Source organism: Leucoraja erinacea, chromosome 3 (assembly GCF_028641065.1).
Source record: "Leucoraja erinacea ecotype New England chromosome 3, Leri_hhj_1, whole genome shotgun sequence".
In the NCBI taxonomy this organism is placed as follows: domain Eukaryota; kingdom Metazoa; phylum Chordata; class Chondrichthyes; order Rajiformes; family Rajidae; genus Leucoraja; species Leucoraja erinaceus.
This window is the reverse complement of record NC_073379.1, coordinates 68,411,093-68,434,165: the sequence shown is the minus strand read 5'-3', so window position 1 is coordinate 68,434,165 and position 23,073 is coordinate 68,411,093. Positions and strand designations below refer to the sequence as shown.

General features: G+C 39.3%; 1 protein-coding gene across 3 annotated transcripts in view; it reads right to left on the bottom strand.

The window, feature by feature from the left end:
* The window catches only part of ror2 (receptor tyrosine kinase-like orphan receptor 2), a 249,366-nt gene that overhangs the window by 35,952 nt on the left and 190,341 nt on the right, over positions 1-23,073 (bottom strand). For 2 of the 3 annotated variants that reach the window (XM_055632858.1, XM_055632860.1), the window contains exon 2: positions 20,244-20,321. The exons of the other annotated variant lie outside the window; for it this stretch is intronic. In XM_055632858.1, the coding sequence (XP_055488833.1) occupies positions 20,244-20,321 (78 nt within the window). The remainder of the gene's footprint in view (positions 1-20,243; positions 20,322-23,073) is intronic. 3 annotated transcript variants of the gene reach the window in all.

Sequence of the window (23,073 nt, the reverse complement as noted above, 5' to 3'; positions counted from 1 at the left end):
ATTATTTGGATAAGAACGTGGGCGTGTTGATTGTTTGGAATGCATTCAAAACCTTTATCAGAATTTGATTATCATGGATGCATAAAGCAGTTAAGGATCTAGCAATAACTGGCAGGCAGGTTTCAATGCTCTGAGAAGCAGCCAACAAAATGTTCACTTCAAAAAGCCGTCTCCATCTCCTTTATCACCAACTATTAACATTTCAGCCTTCAGCATGACAACCCCAAAAATAAAATCTTGAGCACAGAAATGGATTGCTCGATAACACACTTCTCTAATTATGAGCAAAGTGGATAAATCTTTATATCCATTAATGTATAATACAAAAGTTGTGAACAGTTGTGAACAATCTTGGAGATTGTGTCGGAGTGAGTACATTAACCCTGATTTTTTGCTGATCAGTAAGTCAACTTACTAATTACAACCATTTTTTGCCAGCAGCTCAGAGAGCTTCATCCTTAGTTAATTATCTTGTGAATTATTTCATAAAATTCCCCTGGAAGTCCAAAAAAGTTAATATCCATATATATTTGAGTCATCTCTTAAAAAAACCATGTTAAAAATCATTTACAAAACCATGCTCTCAATTTCTGACCAACTAAAATATTTCAAGGCACCATCTTTAATTACAGACTATAATGTTTTCCAGGAAAATATTCTCAGCGCACTACCTTGCCAAGTACTCTTGGATTCTTATGGATTTCAATTAGATGCTCTCTTATTGTGAACTCTGTAGAAAGCACGTCAGTTCTGGTAATTATTTTCCCCACATGACATCCCTCATCTTGGGGTGCCATGAGCAGAGGCCGAGGCGGGGGATGCATCAGCACAGACGCAATGGGCCGAGTGGTCTTCTATGCCATGTTAACGGACAAAACAAAGTGATTATAGCCAAAGGGTGTTTTCCCATCATGGTCTTGCCAAAGTCTTGCACAGTTATAGCAAAATACAACTTTGTTTTCTATTCCCCGTTTATAATTATCCGTTGGTTGATTCCCCCTCTCTTGAGAATAAATTCAAGATGTGTTTTACAATTAATGAAAGGCAACATCTCTATAAGGTTTAATGATAATTCCTCGGTCTGTCAATGTTTATATCACTACCCCAGACTTAATAATTCTAGTTTTTAAACAAAATCAGGACTCAAGCTACTGAATCATCATTCCTCAGGGCTTAACTACTCCATTGCCTCTACAGGGAATTATCCAAAGAGATCCTGAGCAGAAGATTATAATGAGAATGATCAGGCATTATCTGTGACCAGAATGCATAGCATCATGAACATGCCCAAGGCCATGTTTACTGATATTCCTTCTCATTCACTAGGAGCAGCATAAAAATTGTATTGTTTACATTTTCTCATGATCTATACTACCCAAATGCATAAAACATGCTACTATACAGCACCACAAATGTGCCACATTTAACTCAACGTGGCAGTTTGCATGGGAAGCATTGTCCTTTTTGCTGGGAGAGGAGAGAGTGTTTGGACTATGCAAAATGACTTTAAAAGGTATAGCATTCTGCTATTGCATAAGACTCAAAAGTAAATATATTCCATAATTTAAGGAATTTTTCCCTGGAATATTGGAAAAAACATACAATAGACAGCAATTTCAAAACGCCTTGAATTCGAATGGAGGTCCATCTTGCATTAAGGGACACTGCAAATAAACACAACCACGACACCATAAATATATACAACACAATGGAGTACCGATTTTGTTCATGGTTTCCGGGATTCATTTTAACAGCCCAACAGCCAGCAGTCATTAAAGCCCCAGTGAAATGTGTAGAACAAACATGATGTAACCTGTATCAAGTTGGAAATGGAATCCTATAATTTATATCATCCAGAGGGACCCTGAAAACTTTCATCAAAAGCACTAACCAGCCATCAGCACACTCATGGGAAGTTTAACCTGTAGATCATGGGAAAGGCTGATGATCTTCAAAATATTTCAGCTGCTGCTTTGATTTACTCGTAGGAGCAGGAGAGAACTGATGACAAATTGCCCTCACTGTTAAGTTATTACAAGAATCCAGCCTTATTTATATGAATGGCTATATTGTAGCGAGTCCAAACTTTGTGATCAAACTTTGTGTGTTACTTTATTAGCAAGATAAGTTTAACATACATGTGCGTTTGGGACTCTCTAACATAAGAGTCATTGCTGCTTCATGCTGCTGAGTGCGGGTGTTGACTCGAACTCAGCTACCTGTTGACACATGATCTCAAATTAAGATCTGCTGATGTAGCAGGACACTCCCCTTAACCCATGATGTCACGTGACAGTCCTCGTAACCACTGACGAGGGTTCGACAGTAAGTGGTCTGACCATCAGGTGACGCCACAATATAGGTCTATATAGGTCTGAAGAAGGGTCTTGATCCGAAACATCATCCATTCCTTCTCTCCAGAGATGTTGCCTGTCGGAGTTACCAGGGCTCGAAATTAACAGTTGCCCGGGTGCCAATGGCCACCTAAAGTCCCGCTTGGCAAGCATCCGGGACACCTGCCGTTCAACGAGCGGGCCCCCTCTCTATCTCTCTCTCTCTGTCACTCTCCGTCTCTACACGCCATCCGTGTCCAGGCCAGGCCGCCGGGTCTCTGCTCTCTGCTGGCCGCTCCTCATCCGCCGGCACAGCCGGGCGCCTTGCACATGCGCACAACCATGGCCAGCACATCATTGGCCGCCCTGCACATGTGCACTGCCATGCCAACTGATTGGCGCCGGGCACTTTCTCCCTCCCTTTGCATTGTAGGAGATCTGACCACCATTGCTGTTCGCTCGCCGCCTCGCCACGACCGCTGAAAACCAATGCAGAATCACTGCTTGGAGCTGGAGTAACTCTTGCTTCTTGGTTTCCAGGTCCTCCAAAAATATTCCAAATGGAATTTAAACTGGAGGTGGTGGAGGGTCCATCACCAAACTCCAAACTCTGAACAATAACAGCCTATTGCATTTTATCTGTTTATTTATATTGTGTATATATATATATGGTCTATGGTATATAGACACACTGAACGTTTATCTCCTGTTCTGTATTATGTTTACATATTCTGGTGTGCTGCAGCAAACAAGAACTTCAATGTCCTATCTGGGACACATGACAATAAAGGGTCCTTGGGGAAAAAAGAGCTACCTTAAATTTAGTTGCGTCTGGTTGGGTGACTGTGGTAGGGTGAAGACTATTCCCTGCTTTAATTATGCGGGGGAACTCCATGGAGCAGCCAGCAACTCTGGATAGAAGAAATTGGGTGATGTTTCAGGTAGAGACCCTTCTTTAGACTCCCTCTGATTTTAGTGTATTTATTTTAATTTAAAGATACAACGTGGAAACAGGCCTTCGGCCCACTGTGTCCATGCCGACCACCGATCACCCGTACACTAGTTCTATCCCACACGTTAGCGACATAAGTCAAGAGTCAAGAGTGTTTTGTTCTCTCACGTCCCAGCTAGAACAATGAAATCCTTACTTGCAGCAGCACAACTGAATATGTAAACATAGTACTCTGTAAACAATGTTATAAACGAGAAAACAAAAGTGTATATTTATATATGATTATATATATGTGTATGTGTGTGTGTGTGTGTGTGTGTGTGTGTATAATATATACCCACACACACACAATTTCCCTCCTGGGATTAATAAAGTTCTATCGTATAGTATTGTGTGTAGGAAGGAACTGCAGATGATGGTTTAAACTGAAGATAGACACAAAAAACTGGAGTATCTCAACAGGTCAGACAGAATCTCTGGACAAAAGGAAAATATTACGTTTTAGGTTGGGTCTGAAAAAGGTTTCTGCACACTTTTGGGAGGGACTGTTTCCACACTGGCTGCTCCATGGAGTTCCCCCGCACAATTAATGTTCCTCAGAAGCTGCTTTCTTTGAATAACATATAAACTAAGTAACTTCATCTGTAATTTACCCTCATGATAACCTGCCCTCACCTACTAGAGTTATTCACTTTATTCTATTCACAGCCCCCTGCTCCTCACCAGCCCTTTCTGCACCTAGCTCTTTTCATAATTCTGAGGAATGGTCTATCACCATACATTTCAACTATATATCTCCAACCGATGATGTCATCTGACTGTTTGAGTGTTTCATGCATTTTGTGTTTTTGTTTGAGCGAGAAAGGGGAAATGAACAAAAAATTATTTTTATTTGCACGTAGAAATCAACTCACGCCATGCTAGATTACATTGTAGATGACTACAGTTTAGTTCAATAAACACAAAACCTGTTGCATTAAATTAAACCCTTCAATAAACAAATTCATAATTTGATCCAATGTTTCAGTTTCAAATTGAAATAAAATACTCTGAAGAAGGAACCAACAATATTTAAGGGTACTTTGTAACTTTGTCTGTGCCTTGTGGAGATGCTTTTGTGTACTATGTCAAAAAACAAAGAATAAAGTATACAACAGCATCAGTAGTACCGGAGTCAGGGATTATGAGGAGAAGGTAGGAGAATGGGGTCAGGAGGATAGATCAGCCATGATTGAATGGCGTAGACGACGATGGGCCGAATGGCCTAATTCTGCTCATGTCACTTATGAACTTCTCCCTTTGTATCTTTTTTTTAAATTTATTAGAAGCAAATGTACAAAAATATAACCAATGACATATGAAATAATAGTTATTGTACAACTTCAATTTTAACTTTTAGCTATAGTAAGAAGAAAAGAAAGGAGAAAAAGCAAGAAAGAGAAAAAGTGAAATGTGCAAAGATAGAACCCATAGACTACCAAAGTGCTGTAGCCATAGAGTGAATAAATGAAAGAAAGAAGAAAGGAATAGAAAAAATAAGTAAAATAAAAAGACAAAAAGAGAAAGAAAGAAAAAAGTGGTGATATACCTGCCTCGCATCCCTCCCCACCCATTTCACCCAACCCATAATTAGATTTAACTCCAAAGTTGTGTTGTACCATACTATCCTTGTAATAAGTCAATGAATGGTGTCCATGTCTTCGAAAAATGATCTGTTTTTTCTGCTAAGACAAGTCTGTAGGAAGGAACAGCAGATGCTGGTTTAAACTGAAGATAGACACAAAAAGCTGGAGTATCTCAACAGGTCAGACAGAATCTCTGGACAACAGGCAGTGAAGAAAGCGAATGGTATGTTAGCATTCATAGCAAAGGGATTTGAGTATAGGAGCAGGGAGGTTCCACTGCAGTTGTACAGGGTCTTGGTGAGACCGCACCTGGAGTATTGCGTACAGTTTTAGTATCCAAATCTGAGGAAGGACATTATTGCCATAGAGGGAGTGCAGAGAAGGTTCACCAGACTGATTCCTGGGATGTCAGGACTTTCATATGAGGAAATACTGGATAGACTCGGCTTGTACTCGCTAGAATTTAGGAGATTGAGGGGGGATCTTATAGAAACATACAAAATTCTTAAAGGGTAGATGCAGGAAGATTGTTCCCGATGTTGGGGAAGTCCGGGACAAGGGGTCACAGCTTAAGGATAGAGGGGAAATCCTTTCGGACCGAGATGAGAAAAACATTTTTCACACAGAGAGTGGTGAATCTCTGGAACTCTCTGCCACAGAAGGTAGTTGAGGCCAGTTCATTGGCTATACTTAAGAGGGAGTTGGATGTGGCCCTTGTGGCTAAAGGGATCAGGGGGTATTCTTGGGTATATGATTTCAGATAATCTCGAATTTGAAGGTATCTAAAATATTGATTACCTTTCAGGTGATATTTCGACTGTAATTCTTGAAATGAGAGAAGAGGTCCCATCTCATAAAGATCTCTGAGTTTTTTGATTCCTAATCTTTCCCAATATGTGAACGTTTTGTCTAAAATAGATGGCTTGAACAAAGGATTATTGGCAACTGGTGAAAGAAGAGATACATTTCTCATTTTAAGGGTTGACCACTTGTCTCCAGATTCGTAAAGTACTGAGGATAATCGGATTTTTCTCATGTAGTTTTCTTCAAATTTATTGGAGATAGAAGGATCGTGCTATATTAAAAGGCGAACAATCCACTATCTCCATTATTAACCAATTTACCTGTTGGCCTGTATTGTCCAACCAAGAGATTACATTTTTAATATTTGTTGCCCAATAATAGTATAAGAAGTTGGGGAGAGCCAATCCACCAGTTTCTTTGGGTTTACATAGGTGCCGTTTAACAATTCTATGTGTTTTATAATCGCAAATAAAGTTTGTAACCAGAGAATCAAGTTTTTAGAGAAAAAAATTAGGAACATATATCGGTATTGATTGGAATAAGTACAGGATTTGTGGGAGGAAGATCATCTTTATGGCATTTATTCTGCCTATTAGAGACATCGGAAGTGTTTTACAAAATTGAAGAAGAGCGTTTAATTTAGTAACTAAAGGAGGAAAGTTTGCGTTAAATAGAGAAGTATATTTTCTGGTTACCTGAACACCCATATATTTGAATTTTTCCGTAGCAACTCTGAAAGGGAATTTTCGGAGGTGTGTCGGCTCTTGAGGTTTTATTGACATAATTTCACTTTTGTTCCAGTTTATTCTATATCCTGAAAAGGAACCAAATTCCTCTATAAGATTTAATATACTTGGAATGCTAACTTGGGAATTGGTGATTGGTGAGTAATACATCATCTGCATATAATGATATCTTATTATTGGAGTATTTAGTGTTATAGCCGTGAATGTTCGGATGTACTCTTATACTTTCCGCTAGAGGTTCAATCGCAAGTGCAAATAACAGGGGTGATAATGCACATCCCTGTCTATTGCCCCTGGATAACTGAAATTTAGGTGAGAGTATATGGTTAGTCAGTATTCTGGCAGTCGGCTTATCAAATAACAGTTTTATCCATGAGATAAAATGTTCTCCCAACTGAAATTTTTGCAATAGTGTAAAAATATATTTCCATTCTACTTGATCAAATGCTTTTCCTGCGTCTAATGAAATAATTGATGTCTTCTTTTATCGTTCTGTGTGAGTACATTATGTTAAACAGGCGTCTCAAATTGTTAAACGTGTGTCTTTTGGGTATAAACCCAGTTTGATCCGAGTGTATTAATTTATTAATGTATTTACTTAATCTTCTTGCCAGAGTTTTAGCTAATATTTTCTGATCTGTATTTAACAGGGCGATTGCTCTGTATGATCCCGGGTCTTCCAGATCTTTATCTTTTTTGGGTATAAGTATAATAGTTGATTCAGCTAGGGTTTGTGGTAATATCTGTTCTTTAAATGCATATATATATATATATAAAGGTTGTATAAACGCGGGGAAATTACCTCATAAAATCTTTTATAAAATTTGTTACTAAACCCATCTGGTTCTGGTGTTTTGCCGTTCTTCAATGAATTGATTGTCTCTTCTATTTCTTTAATTGAAATCTGTGCTCCTAATTCATCTCGTTCCATCGCATTAAGTGTCGGAAGATTACAGTTATCAAGAAAGTTTGTAATTTTTCACATTTCTATTGATGTTTTGGATGTATATAAATGTTGATAGAATTGGGCAAATCTTTCGTTAATGTCTTTTGGAAGTGTCAACAATTCACCTTTATCTGATTAGATTTTTTGAATACTATGGTCCTTTTCAAATTTTCTCAACTGGCGTACTAGAAGTTTGTGTGGTTTGTCACCGAATTCAAATTTTTCCTGTTTAGTAATTTGAACTAATCCGATAACTCTTGCAGAGAGAATTTGATTTAGCTTAAATTTTAATACTGCTATCTTATTATGTTTATCCATAGACAGATCTATCGCGTTTTCTGAGTCCAGTTGGCTGATCTGTTCTTCCAGTTGCAATTGTTCCGTCCTATTCTTTTTGTTTTGATATGCTTGATATGAAATGATAGAACCTCTAATAAAAGCCTTAGAAGATTCCCATAATAACGAGGGCGAAATACCTGCAGTATCATTGGTCTCAAAAAATAGTTCCATCTGTTGTTTTAAAAATATACAGCAATCTGGGGTACTGTAGGATTTGAGGATTAAACCTCCAGAACGATTTTTTATTAAACATTCCTTCTAGTTTTAAGGAGAGGGTTAGCGGGGAATGATCGTAAATAGTACTATTATGGTATTTGGGATTAGTTGTGAAAGGTGTCCACTAGAAAATAGGCAATGCGTGTATAAGTTTTATGTACTGATGAGTAAAAGGAGTATTCTCTTCCGGATGGATTTGCAATCCTCCATACGTGTGTTATATTTGTATTTTTAATATACATATTTAGAAGTTCGCTGCATTTTGATAATGTATTATATCTCTTTTGTTGTGAGGATATATCCAAGTATTGATCCAGAACAGTTGAAATCTCCCCCAATTATCAGGTTTTGCTGGGTGGAGTGAAATTATATTCAAAATGTTATTAAAACATTGTGGGTTATCAAAGTTGGGAGCTTAGATATTTACCTTAGTAAGTGGGGTAGAATATATCTCCCCAGATACTATGACGTACCTACTATCTTTGTCTGCTATGGTGTTTTAATGCTTAAATGGTATGCCCTTACGGATTATAATTGCAGTACCTCTAGATTTGGAGAGATAAGAGGAGTGATATATTTGACCGATCCAGTTAGCCTTCAGCCTGGTCTGAGCATGATCTTTAAGGTGCCTCTCCTGTAAAAATATTATATCAGCATTAGTTGAATTTAATTGGGCAAGAATTTTAATTGGCTCATTAACGCCCCTAATGTTCCAGCTGCAAAAAGTAATTTCCCCAGTTTTTTTTAGAGGGGCGTCTTGCATTATAGTTTAATGGATTCCCTTGTTTCAGAAGGTGCAACACAATAAATCAACCTCTGGGTGTTGGGTGGGTGATCCCAATTTCAAAACCTTGTTGGTATATCACAAGGAAAAGTGCCATATGAAGAAAAAGCGAAAAAAGTGCTAAATGACATAAATAATATAATAAGAACAGTATTTAAGTATACTGTGTGTGTCCACCCCGTGGTGGGAAATTTCAGGTGAGCTTCCATAGGTGTTAATTACATTTAGCTCCGCCCATTACAAAGTAATATTACAGAGAAGAAAAAATGGACAAAACAGAATATTATGTGAACAGAAAGAAAACAGAACAAGTACTGCAAGTAATTCATCTTATAGCTTGGTTTAAGTAGGTATTTACTAATTAAATACTGTATTTAAATTAACAAAAATTTTGCTTATTGATATTCATATGTTAAACAAAAAGACTGTGAATAATTTCCTCTAAGAGGGTTACATTTCTTCTTATAACCAGGTATAAGTGGGTATTCACTATTTAAATACCCTATTTTAATTAACAAAATTTCTTACTTATTGATATATGTATATTAAACATATACTCGGATGGAAACCATCCGGTTTGAAGGGGTTAATTGGAATCACCAGCATGCCGGCCAAACAAGGGCTCTCTCTCTCTCTCCTCCCCTCTACAAGCGCCGACGCCTCCCTCTTGATTTCATGACTTCAGAATTAAGGGACAGAAGTTTAGGGGTAATATGAGGGGGAACTTCTTTACGCAGAGAGTGGTAGCGGTGTGGAATGAGCTTCCAGTGGAAGTGGTGGAGGCAGGTTCATTGGTATCATTTAAAAATAAATTGAATAGGCATATGGATGAGAAGGGAATGGAGGGTTATGGTACGAGTGCAGGCAGGTGGGACTACGGGAAAAAAGTTGTTCGGCACGGACTTGTAAGGCCGAGATGGCCTGTTTCCGTGCTGTAATTGTTATATGGTTATATGATTTGGCTTGGCAGTTGCTGGAAACTCCACCCCCCCCCCCATCGGATAGATATTAAACATATTTTAAATATAAACCGATACATTAACTGTTGCCTTGAGGTCGTAAATCTAGTAACTGTTAGGTATTAGATTTTTTTTAAACGGATTAGTATTAGGTGTTAGTATTAGGTTAAAGTAAACGGTTTAGTACGTTTGTTAGTTTTTTATGTATTAATGATAGATTTAGTTATATAATTTGTTAATATGTTATAACGTTACCATAGGTTTAAATTGTCTTCAGTGCTGCCTAATTCAAGGATCTTAAACATTCTCATGATGAACACGAGGACACTGAGCATTCTATCCGCTTACATTCTAATCTATCTCTGATAAGCGTGTCTAGACATGAACGCATGTGAATCTGTCGGCCGTCTTATTTGCAGCTTTAATATATATTTTTATGTAAAGAAACATATTATATAAGTCTACCCCTTATAAATACATATAAAAGGTGTACATTAAACACGCGGTTTAGCAAACGGGTTCAATGAAAATTCAGTAGCCCTGCTAATCAAACAGAGCCGTGGCATTTTACTTTTCCTTTACGCTCTTTTTAAAAATCTTGCGCATATTTAAATGCATCTTCTGGGTCAACAAAGAAACGCTCCGATCCTTCATATGTGACCCTTAATTTGGCAGGATACATTATTCCATATCTCAGGCCTGGAATGTCTTTAAGAATAAGACGTGTCTTCATGAAAAGGGCTCGCTTCTTGACCACCTCTGCTGGATAATCTCTGAAGAATCTTATGTTTTCTCCTTCAAACATCAGGGTTCCTGCGATTGTCACTTTCCTCATGATGTCTTCAAGAACTGCTATGTCGTGTAGTTTCAGAATAATCTGTCTTGGTGGAGCTCCAACCCCTGAGCGTGCTCTCTGAACTCGTTGTGCTAGATCAACTTTAGGTCTCTCAGGCAGATTGAATACCTGTTGAAGTAAGTTGGCAGTGAAAACCCGAGGGTCTTTTCCAGTTTCCTTCCCTTCTTTCGCTCCAACAATTCTTAGGTTTTGACGTCTGGACCGGGCTTCAAGAGCTAGGCATTTGTCGGTCATTCTGGCCAATTGCCCAGAAACATGGTCTAGGTCTTCCTTCATTCTTTGCATTGTGTCAGACATGTCCGTAGTAGTAACTTCCAGTTCTTTGATAGCTTTGTTTTGTTTTTTTGAAGTGAGGAGAATGGGCTCCAACTTTTTGCTAAGATCTTCTTCAACCTGTTTGACTTCTTCTTGCAAAACGGTATTTACCTCTTCAATGCGATCATGTAGAGTGTCAATTTTTCCACAAATTTCCTTATTCCCGACATCCATTCTTGTTTCTAGCTTTCCCAGTTGATCAGTCAGAATATCGCCAACGTCCTTTGCCATAGATTGTTCTTGTAATTTTATATTTTCTTCCATAGTAGAAATAAATCCTTCTCCTTCAGATTCTCCCTCAGTTTCCTCAGAGGTTTCCTTCTCCAGGTATTGAACAACCTCCAGTCGAGTTCTTTGTCTTGTCTGAGGTCGAGTCGGCAAAGTCCGTTTACTCATTTAAAAGTACCGGTATCCAGTCGGTATACAGCGATTTCTGATGACGCCACTTACACGACGTCGGGTATCTGCCGGTAAGTATTTTTAAGTCGGTCCGTTTTCCTTTTCATGCGTTTTAGCGCATTTAAGGAGCGGAGCTAAAAAGAACGCCTGCTTGCTACTCCATGGCACCACCGGAAGTGCCTTTGAATCTCCACTTCAGCCAGGTGTCAGCAGGACTTATTATCCCAGCTCACCTTATTCCTCCAGATCGAGTATATTGTTCCTTTTTTTTCTTGTTACAGTTATACAGCTTACTCCAGCTTACAACAGCAATAGATCACATAACTGTCAAGGCTAATGCTTATAAGAATAATCCCGTCTGTCATCCAATGATTACAGAGCGTGACATCCCTACTGGAAAATCCGATTATGGCTTTGTCATGGAGCTGAATTACTTGGCAGTTAGTTAGTGAGTGGTTGGATAAGTTGGAAAAACACAGACAAAAATGATAGACTATGATTTTTAAATGCTAAATTATCAAGGAAGGAGATTTGAGATGAGACTACTTTCTTTCATGAGTAAAACATCAATTCAGAGTCCAAACCCAAGTTTAATAATAGCATTTCAAAACATATGGATGGAAAATTCAAACATTTTTCCAAAATATTTAGATTATCAGATTGGCCTTGGTTTTATTTTCACCACTTTGTATCAAGTTAAATGGTCATTAAGTAATGCAAAAAGCCCAAGTACAGAGACAACAAAGATCTGCTTTAGAATTGATCTCCTTCAGCGAATTGGTCGCATCAAAATATGATTATTCAATACCCCTCATGGTCATACTGTTTAGAGTGATTCTATAAGAGTTCTTGCAGATATGTGAGAGAAGCACAATTGCTTGGATATGTGGACAGGAGTCCAGTCTCTGAATTCAACAGACATTGTTCAGATAAAGCACTGGCCTTGCACATCAGTTACCTCTGAAACATTTGTAAAGACATTGTACATTACCATTATAAACAGACTCACAATGATCATCAGTACTGCCCCTCTTGCATTTATTGCAGTAGCATTTGTTCACTGATTCATTAGTGCTATCAGTTTTTCTGTAAAACAAACTCGTGCAAATGATGGTGGGGAGCCTTTGCAAGTAAGTTGGAGAAAAGTCACATATGGAACCAATTGCTCACACAGCAGGACTATTGTTCAGCAAAATATTTTCAGCAATCAAGTTTTTCCTCTTCTCAAATTTTTAATGCAGTGATTCATTTAGTAACTCAAAGTAATATTCTCCTACTATATCATTTGTCTGTCCCTTTAGCATATTATAAACACTTAAAAACAAAAAAAAACTAGCATATCTTTCGGTTTATTTCACAATCAACTCACAAATAAGTAAAACAAAGTTGAAAAACAGTTTCTTAAGTGGCAAAATGTTTTACATTGTCTCTGCTTCCCACATTGTTTTAATGAAGCTGACACTACTTTTGTGCTGTGCTGGTCAAACAATGAATGGTTTGTGGTTGTTCAAATTTTTACAACCGGTTATTTAAAGAGGAAATGTAATTACAAACTATTCTTGAAACAGCTCTTAGTCGAAAAAGGACATAGGGTTACAAAAACATTGATGCACATGTACCTGGAACTCACATGAGTGCAAACCCAGTTGCAATGGGCACTGGCATACAGGGGAACTACTACAGCCCATAGGCTTTGGGTGCTACCCAGGCTTTGTGTGACCAATCATTCAAACAATCATGGTTTACGTTAAAAATAAATGCTTTTCAAATAGGGGAGAAAGAAAGTGTTAAATATTTTGTATGGTGCAAGTACAAGATTCCCCCACCACAGAACAAGCAACAGTACAAATCTCAATGCTTCCAAACATGCAGAAGGCCAGAGCCCACCACGTTCACCTCCTACAGTTCATCCCAAATATAGGATATGAGATCTTTTTAATAGGATTGGATCCTCATACCATGGTAGCAGGTCACTCGCTCCACTGAGGTGATTAGTGCCAGAGAGAACGGGGCTTTTAACTGGAGTCTCATAGCAGTCCAAAACATTTGTTAAAAGAATTTGTTAAACTGGTCTCAGATCAGTTCAAAACATTTGTTAAAAGAATACTCCCTCCTTCAGGAATCTTTCAATTTGTTTTTATGCTGAAGTGCATAGTCTCGTTAGGCCTTGTGGAAATTATTGCCTATGTTCCTGGAATGTCTCCCAGTGTATTGCTAAATTACCAACTACATAAAATGTGACCAAAATATGTAAACTCTGCTGTTTCCTAATCTGACCCAGCCATAACCATCAAATAAATATTATATATATATATATATATATATATATATATATATATATTTAATATTTATTTTTATATATATAAAAATAAAATCACATAATATACATATATAAAAAATAAAGATATATAATATTAATAAATGGGAAACAAAGTTAGATATCATAAGAGTGTATGTTGTAAATAAGAACCATGAGTCCAGAAACTGCATCTCCTTTTCCAAAATTATTTCGCATAAACACAATATATATATATATATATATATATATATATATATATATATATATTTAAGATGACTTTAGTAAAACGTATAGAAACTAAAAACTGGAAACTGAATTGATGATGGAGTAAACACATAACATCTTCAAGTACCAAACCACAGCAACTGGGGGCATTCCACACTGACAAGAAACATTCCACATTAAATCCTTGCTGAAAGCTCTCTGGTAATAGATTCACCCTGGGTTGGAACTGGCATTGTCACTTAATAACAGTTAAATGTTCCTTTTGGGCTTAACCACAAGGCTGGTACTTGTGGAACTAGATCCCATAGAAAAAGTCATTTCCTTGGGGTAAACAAATAAAGGAGGAGGAAATCAGGCGTAAACTGAAAATTATGTGATTTTAAAAATGTATAGTAACGTTGGACTAGACATATGAATGAATGATACTCCATTTTAAAAGACAGAATGCCCTCAAACATCCAGGAGGTAATATGAAACAGAGTTTGTAGACACTTCATCGAGGCAATAGGATTTATAATATTATATTACAACTTTATCCCAATGATCACCAGATTATTAATTCTCCCTTGTTGATCTTTAGAGACCTTCCTCTTTTCAGACCCTCCCCTCATCCAAGGGGACATTACAAAGTCTTCAATTACATGTTAAGTTGCGCATTTGTGATACTAAGACATTTGAAAGCGTGCTGCATCATTCCTGCGCTAAAAGATTTTCTATGCAAGGGATTACGGTACATTATAAAGTAAGTAATAATACTGGTGCATAAATAAAATGTTACACAAACAAATGCAGGGAGACGGTACTTATTGCCTTTTTAATGGCAGGTGATGAAGTGTAAAGATTTAAAAGAAAATCTTCATTGCCACATGGTTAGGGGTTAAGACCCAACTAAATAGCAGTCTGTGTTCCTGGACATTGCCATGTAATTAATTGAAATCAATCCTCCAAAACTTAGCGTTGAAGTGGTGCAAAAGAAATCTGATCTGCAAAACTAGATCCATTTACCTTATGGAAGCATTTCAAGAAACTCAATATGATGTGAGAAGAAGCAGATACAAAGAGAATAGAGCGATTCTAAAGCTGATCGACAGCATTCACGAAACACTGTTGACAATTTGAATTAATTTAGGGCAAGAGGCAGGAAAAGTATGCTAATGTTTAGAAAAACTACTAGTGCTGTTATGGCATTTTTATTTAATTGGGTTACCATGTTGAAAATTTTAAACTTTTGTTTCTATATTATATAATTAATCTCCCTCTTTGCATACCTCCAGATTCAAGGACAGTTTCTTCCCAGCTGTTATCAGGCAACTGAACCGTCCTCTCTCAACTAGAGTGCAGTCCTGATCTCCCATCTACCTCATTGGGGACCTTTGAACTATCTTTAGTCGGGTTTTCTCGCACTAAATGTTGTACCGTTTATCCGTGCACGATGGAAAGCTTGATTGTAATCATGTGTAGTCTTTTGCTTGACTGGATAGCATGCAAACAAAAGCTTTTCACTAAACTATATGACTAGCAAAGAACTGCAGATGCTGGTTTAAACTGAAGGTAGATACAAAATGCTGAAGTAACTCAGTGGGGCAGGCAGCATCTCTGGAGAGAAGAAATGGGTGACATTTCAGGTCGAGAGCCTTCTGAAGTGTCTGGACCTGAAACGTCACCCATTCCTTCTGTCCAGAGATGTTGCCTGTCCCGCTGAGTTACTCCAGCATTTTGTGTCTAAACCATATGACTGATTGATTTAACTCATTACTGTTTGGTTGGCATGGTGACATCTTCCACCCCAATATCGTAATGCCTGCCAGTAGAAGGATCCATGACATTGGTAGATAGGCTTGAGAAGAAGCAGTAATACAAGTGAAAACAACTTGTAAGCAACAGTGGTTCTACTAGCACTGTTATCCTTGGGATCGATTTCTTACCTTGTGCCACAGTTTAAGAGTTATGGCACAGAGGTGAAGATGGAGAGTGAGAATAAAGAGGGGGGAGAACAATGGGGATGAGGATGGGAAAAGATATGGTGGATGGGGAAACAAATTCTTGGAAGATCAATAGAGTACAGACAGCAAAATGAGAGAGATCACAGAAGTGGCAAAGTGACGTGAGGTGATGATAAACAACAAAAGGAAAGCATGGGGTGACAAAGGTGATAAAAGTGGGAGCCATTAATTTGGATGCTTTCCTAAATTATTGACACATTTTTAATAAGAAAAGTGATAAAACATGAATTTTCATTCTTATTCTAAATTTCAAAAGCAATGTTTGAGACTTTGCAGTGCATTAGTGTTAGCATACAGAATTTAGCTCCTTATATTCCTGCGTTGAAGTAGCTTAATTTGGAATTGTAAAGTGTAAAAATCCACAAATTCACAATAACTTCATTATTGGGGGTGGGGGAGAGGTTCATAAGATCATAGGAGCAGAATTAGGCCCATCGAGAATTAGGCCTACTCCGCCATTCAATCATGGTTGATCTATCTTTCCCTCTCTACCCCATTTTCCTGCCTTTTCCGTATGACCCTTGATATCCTTACTTTAAAGAATCTGACAATCCCCTCTTTAAGTATACTCATTGACTTAGCCTCCACAGTTGTCTGTGGCAAGGAATTCCACAGATTCATCGCCCTCTCACTAAAGAAATTCCTCTTCATCTCCTTTCTAAACGGTCATTCCTATATTTTGAGGAAACGCCTTCTGGTCTTGGACTCTCCCACTAGTGGAAACATTCTCTCCACATCCACTATATCCAGGCCTTTCACTAGTTGGCAGTTTCAATGAGGTCCACTCTCATCCTTATAAACCCAATGAGTACGGGCCGATGCCGTCAAACGCTCATCATATGTTAACCCAGTCGCCCCGGGATCATTCTCATAAACCTCCTCTGGACCTTTTCTAATGTAAACAACATGTCCTTCTTCAGGTATGGGGCCCAAAATTGTTCACAAAACTCCAAATGCAGTCTGACCTGCGCCTTATAAAGGCTCAGCATTACATCCCTGTTTTTTTATTCTGGACCTCTCTAAATAAAAAGTAATATTGCATTCACCTTCCTTACTACTGATTCAACTTGCAAATTAACCTTTTGCGAATCCTACACCAGCACTCCCAACTACCTTTGTACCTTCGAATCCTCTCCCCATTTGGAAAATAGTCTATGTCTTTATTCCTACTACCAAAATGCATGACTCCACACTTTGCTACACTGTATTCCATCTGCCACTTCTTGCCCCTCCCAACCTGTCCAAGCCCTTCTGCAGAGTCCCTGCTTTCTCTACACTATCTGCCCCTTCACCTCTATCTTCATATCATCCACAAGCTTGGCCACAAAGCCTTCAATTCCTTCAACTAAATCATTTATATACAACATGAAGAGTAGCGGCCCCAGCATCGAGTCCTGTGGAACCACTAGTCACTGGCAGCCTAGCAGAAAAAGTCCCCTTTATTGCCACTCCTTGCCTTTTGCCATTCAACCAACCTTCTACTTGCTATCCATGCTAGTATCTTCCCTCTAATACCATGTGCTCTCATCTTCTTCAGCAGCCTCATACATGGTATATTATCAAAGGACTTCTGAAAATCCAGGTAAACAACATCCACTGATTCTCCTTTGTCTATCCAGCTATTTACTTCTTCAGATTTGTCAGGCAAGATCTCCCTTTCACAAAATCATGCTGACATCGGCCTATTTTATCACATGCTTCTAAGCACTCAGAAACCTCATGCTTGAAAATGGACTCTAAAATCTTACCAACCACTAAGGCTAACCAACTTATAGTTTCCCTTCTTTTGTCTCACTCCCTTCTTGAACAGTGGAGTAACATTTGTAATTTTCCAATCCTCTGGAACCACTCCTGACACCAGTGCAGTAATTCTCAAATGATCACCATTAATGCCTCCACAACCTCTAAAGCCACCATAGGGATTGTGGGAACTTATGTGGAAAATGCATGCATGAATGTATCCAGTTTAAATAGTTGAACACTTATAGCAGAAACTGCTGTTATCATGGGTGTTTCACTCTCCATCAGTACTGGGACGCACTGATAAGAACCCAACAAAAATTTGTGGTTGCAGACTTCAACACTGTTGCAAAGTTCAGAATTTATGCAGATCAACAAGAGAAATTCTATTGCACAATAGAAAAACAAGCAGAGAAACATAACAGTTAGCAGGCATTGAAGGAATGGCAAGGAGGAGGATGATTGCAATTGAAGTCCTGAATGACCCTGTTAGGTCTGACAGGTGAAAGATAGTTCGACAAGAGGCTATTGTGGGAATGCTTAAAGACAAATCATGAACATATTTGAGTGATATTAAGGCTCTGACTCTGGTCCCTTCTCCCTCTCCCACACTTCTGCCCACTACTGAACATTTTGGCTCATGGTTTATGCTGGATGGACTTTTGATTGAGGTTGGGGTGCAGGGGATAAGAGAACAACAGTACTGATCAAAAGACCATCCAGCATAAACCATGAAATGAATGTTCAGTAGTGGGCGTAAGTATGGGAAAGGTATTAAGGACCTGTCGCACTTGGGCGTAATGTTCGCGTCACGCAGGTGGCGCGCAAGGATTTTGAGCATCCCAAAATCCTGGGGCGTCGCACACTACCGCACGTCACTGCATACGCCACTACGCCTCACCACGCGCCATGCGCGAGTCATGCACGCCAACCAAGTTTTAGGATGTCGCGTAAATAACGCGCATTCTCATATTCTCATTGATAAACTGGTCACACTCGGCCTCCCCACTCTCACATGTGCCTGGATAAAAGATTTCCTCACCAACCGGCCCCAGACTGTGAGACTCGGCCCCCACCTCTCCTCCACTCGCAGGTTGAGTACCGGCTCCCCACAGGGCTGTGTGCTAAGCCCCCTCTTATACTGTCTCTACACCTACGACTGTAGTCCGGCCCACAACAACAACCGCATCGTCAAATTTGCTGACGATACTACTGTGGTCGGACTTATTTCGAAGGGAGACGAGGCAGCCTACAGAGAGGAAGTCCTGAAGTTGACAACCTGGTGCTCAGAAAACAATCTGGCTCTGAACACCAGGAAAACAAAAGAGCTCATTGTCGACTTCAGGAGGCACAGCACCGACTTAGTCCCCCTACATATCAACGGCGAGTGTGTGGAGAGGGTCAACACCTTCCGGTTTCTCGGCGTCCATATCGCTGCTGATATCTCCTGGACAGACAACACGACAGCGGTCATCAAGAAGGCTCAGCAGCGGCTGCACTTCCTGAGGGTCCTCAGGAAGCACAACCTGGCCTCTAACCTGCTGCTGACCTTCTACCGCTCGTCCATCGAGAGCCTGCTGACATACTGCATTACAGCATGGCATGGCAGCTGCACCATGGCAGACAGGGAGAGGCTTCAGAGGGTAACTAGGACAGCACAGAAGATCATTGGCTGCCCTCTCCCCTCCCTGATGGATATTTACACCTCCCGCTGCCTTAGCAGGGCAAAGAATATCATCAAGGACAGCTCCCATCCTGCGTTTGGACTGTTCGACCTGCTGCCCTCTGGAAGGCGCTATAGGTGCATCAAATCCAGGACAAATAGACTCAGGAATAGTTGTTTTCCGAAAATTATAACTACTCTTAATTCACACATGCACTGACTTCACAGCCCAACACCCGGACTTCCATCTGTATATATGTATATAGCGCCGCAGAATTGTGCACCCCCCCCCCCCCCTTCTCCCTTCTGTTTTTGTTTTCTGTTTCTTGTTTTTTGTACTAAATTATATGTATGCACTGAGTACGAGCAGCTTTTAATTTCATTGTACATGTATAGTGACAATAAATGGCATATCATCATCATCATCGTATCATATCAAATGACGCCCAAGTGGGACAGGCCCTGTAGAAGGGATCAGTCAGAGTCTTAATATCACTAAAAAATATCAATTAATCTATCAAAGCTTCCAGGAAATTAATCATAAATAATGATAAATACCAAAACATTTTTAAAGATACGACTGTGTACTTGTTCATGGCTGCATAACATGTTTTTTAAAAATCAATAATTAAATACATTAGAAATCAATATAAGAAAAGTAACAAAGCATGGCAAGTGGCAGTGAAATGGTCCAAAAGGACCTGCATGTCAAGAGTACAGAAAGGTAACTGCTCTGCTTCATTCACTCTATTTCAAAGGCATAAATAATGGACCATGCTCTTTTCCCTGATTGCAAGGTACTCCATTCCTTAAAACGTCTGAATAAAACGTCACAGATGCCATTGAATGAAACATATGCACTGGAAAAATGATTGTAATTTGTTTGCAACCTCACAGTCACACTCAATTTCCAATTAATAACCCTTCAATCTGGGATTATGTTGTGTCGAAAAGTTACACTTCTACAAATCATCTGCAAGAGGAACTAGCTAAATACTAATTTTTGACTTTGTAATAAGAGAAAAGCAATAGGATTTACCTTCAGCTGTAGGCAAAGGATGGTGCTGGTCTCCTCCAGTTCCAATGGAGCCAATTGGATCAGACTGGTGACCTTCATCTGGAAGTAAAATTGTTGGTCATAAAAATAATCTACCACTATTCCACTATAAAGATCAAAGTGCAGTGGTTCTCCAGTGGCCTAGCGAGCAAGAAATATTGATAATGGAGTTTTGGTGAGGGTATCATAACGAACACGATTCAGTCGTCATGTTTAATTATGCACACTGGTTGAGACATGATTATGCAGGAGGATAATGCCCCTGCATTAGTTTGGTTGATATCACAACAAATAAGCATAACGAAGTAACACACACTCATCACTCAGTACAAAAATACAAAAGCAAAGGCCAATCTAGCTCCTTCTTCCAAATATAACCTAAATGTAGAATGTAAATGTTATAAATAGTCAGAGAAAGAGATTTTTTAATTTGTTTTCACGTAATAACCTTGAAATATGTAGGTTATCTTCATCTGAAAAATATGGCAATAATTCCAGCAGTTCTGCGCAGTGGGAAAAGGTGCCAACAGCCAAACTTATCCAAAATTAGTTTTAGCTTCCAGAACTATTTAGATTACCTACAGAGCAACAATCTGCAAAATTAGTTTTGAAGAAACTGGGCGACGAACAAGAGGTTAAATCAATGAGAATAAAAGAGTGCCGTTCCTCCAAACTGCCAAAGCAGTGTTGGTTACTTGTGCAAAATGCCTTCCTTTCAATATGTTTTACATCTCCTTTATGCTTTTCAACCACAGCTGCAGTTTATCAGTAACGCTGAAAACTTTATAAACACAACTACCAACTGCAGTGCTTCTAATGTATGAAATTTATTATAGAAACCATATGATTTATTAGCAGTGTTCAATCCTTCACATAAAAAGTCTTCCTCTGCAAACAGTCATAATCTTGATGTAAATTCAAGGCAGACTCTGCAGTTCTATAAATACATCTAAACTAAATTTAAATCTTTAAATTTCAGTATTATTTCTATCCTCATCACGAGTTATGAAGGAATCAGGGTATCAAGTTGATGACAGTCAGTGAAATGCCATCAAACGAGTATTGATTTCTGTTGAGTCAATGGACCTATCAATAAAAACATCCCAATACTGATAGAAAACATAGAAACATAGAAAATAGGTGCAGGAGTAGGCCATTCGGCCCTTCGAGCCTGCACCGCCATTCGATATGATCATGGCTGATCATCCAACTCAGTATCCCATCCCTGCCTTCTCTCCATACCCCCTGATACCTTTAGCCACAAGGACCACATCTAACTCCCTCGTAAATATAGCCAATGAACTGGCCTCAACTACCTTCTGTGGCAGAGAATTCCACAGATTCACCACTGTGTAAAAAATGATTTTCTCATCTCGGTCCTAAAAGACTTCCCTCTTATCCTTAAACTGTGACCCCCTAGTTCTGGACTTCCCCAACATCGGGAATAATTTTCCTGCATCTAACCTGTCCAACCCCTTAAGAATTTTGTAAGTTTCTATAAGATCCCCCCTCAATCTTCTAAATTCTAGCGTGTACAAGCCGAGTCTATCCAGTCTTTCTTCATATGAAAGTCCTGCCATCCCAGGACTCAGTCTGGAGAACCTTCTCTGTACTCCATCTATGGCAAGAATGTCTTTCCTCAGATTAGGAGACCAAAACTGTACGCAATACTCCAGGTGTGGTCTCACCAAGACCCTCTAAACCTGTTCGATCCATGTAATTGCTTCTTAAACATTGTGATAGTCCCTGCCTCAACTACCTCCTCCAGCAGTTTGTTTCAGACACCCACCACCCTTTGCGTGAAATAGTTACCCCTCTCCTATAAAATCTTTCCCCCTTCACCTTAAACCTATGCCCTCCCGTACTCAATTCCCCCACTATGGGCAAGGGACTCTGTGATCCACCCGATCTATTCTTCTCATGATTTTACACACCTCTATTAGATCACCCCACACCCTTCTATGGTCCAGGGAATAGTCCCAGCTGCTCAACCTCTCCCTATAGCTGACCCTTGAGACCTGGTAACATTCTTGTAAATCTTCTCGGCACTCTTTCCAACAACAATATCTTTCCTATAGCATGGTGCCCAGAACTGAACACAATTTGGAGTGAGGGAAGGAACCAAAGATCCTGGGGAAAACCCACGCAGGTCACGGGGCAAACGTACAAACTCCATACAGACTGCACCCGTCGACAGGATCGAACCTGGGTCTCTGGTGCTGTAAGGCTGTAACTCTACCGCTGCGCCACCGCGCCCAACTGCTCAAACTGGTCAGAGAATGAGTATTATATAAATACAGTTTAGGGAGATGTTTATTAAATCTTAGTGCCCTATATTCGATAAACATCAGAGTGCCTTACTGTTTTCTGCAAGGAAAATGTTCCTCTCCTTTCATCTCAAATGAACATTTCTCTCAAATTACAATTTACTACGTAGAGGGAATTTTAGGTCAGGTCCTATGGCTGGGTGGAGTACCACAAATAAACACGGTCTATTCCACATAGACTTTTAGTAGCACAACCGCAAGTGAATAGGAAGTAAAACTGGGAACACTGGCATGTTCTGCCCACCACAGCTGGCCCATTAAGACAATGACTTTGTGCACTGCTACTGCTGTAACTAAACTCATTATATTCAACGTAGAAGAGCGACAAATCTGGAATAGCTCAAAATGTTGGAAATACTCGAGATAAGGCAGCATCTGTGGTGTTCTGTTTCAGTTTAATGACCTTCCATCAGAGCTGTGAAAAGTTAAGATGTTTATGAGCTTTTAACATTCAGACTCGGGATGCTTTCTGGCAGGTCCAAAGC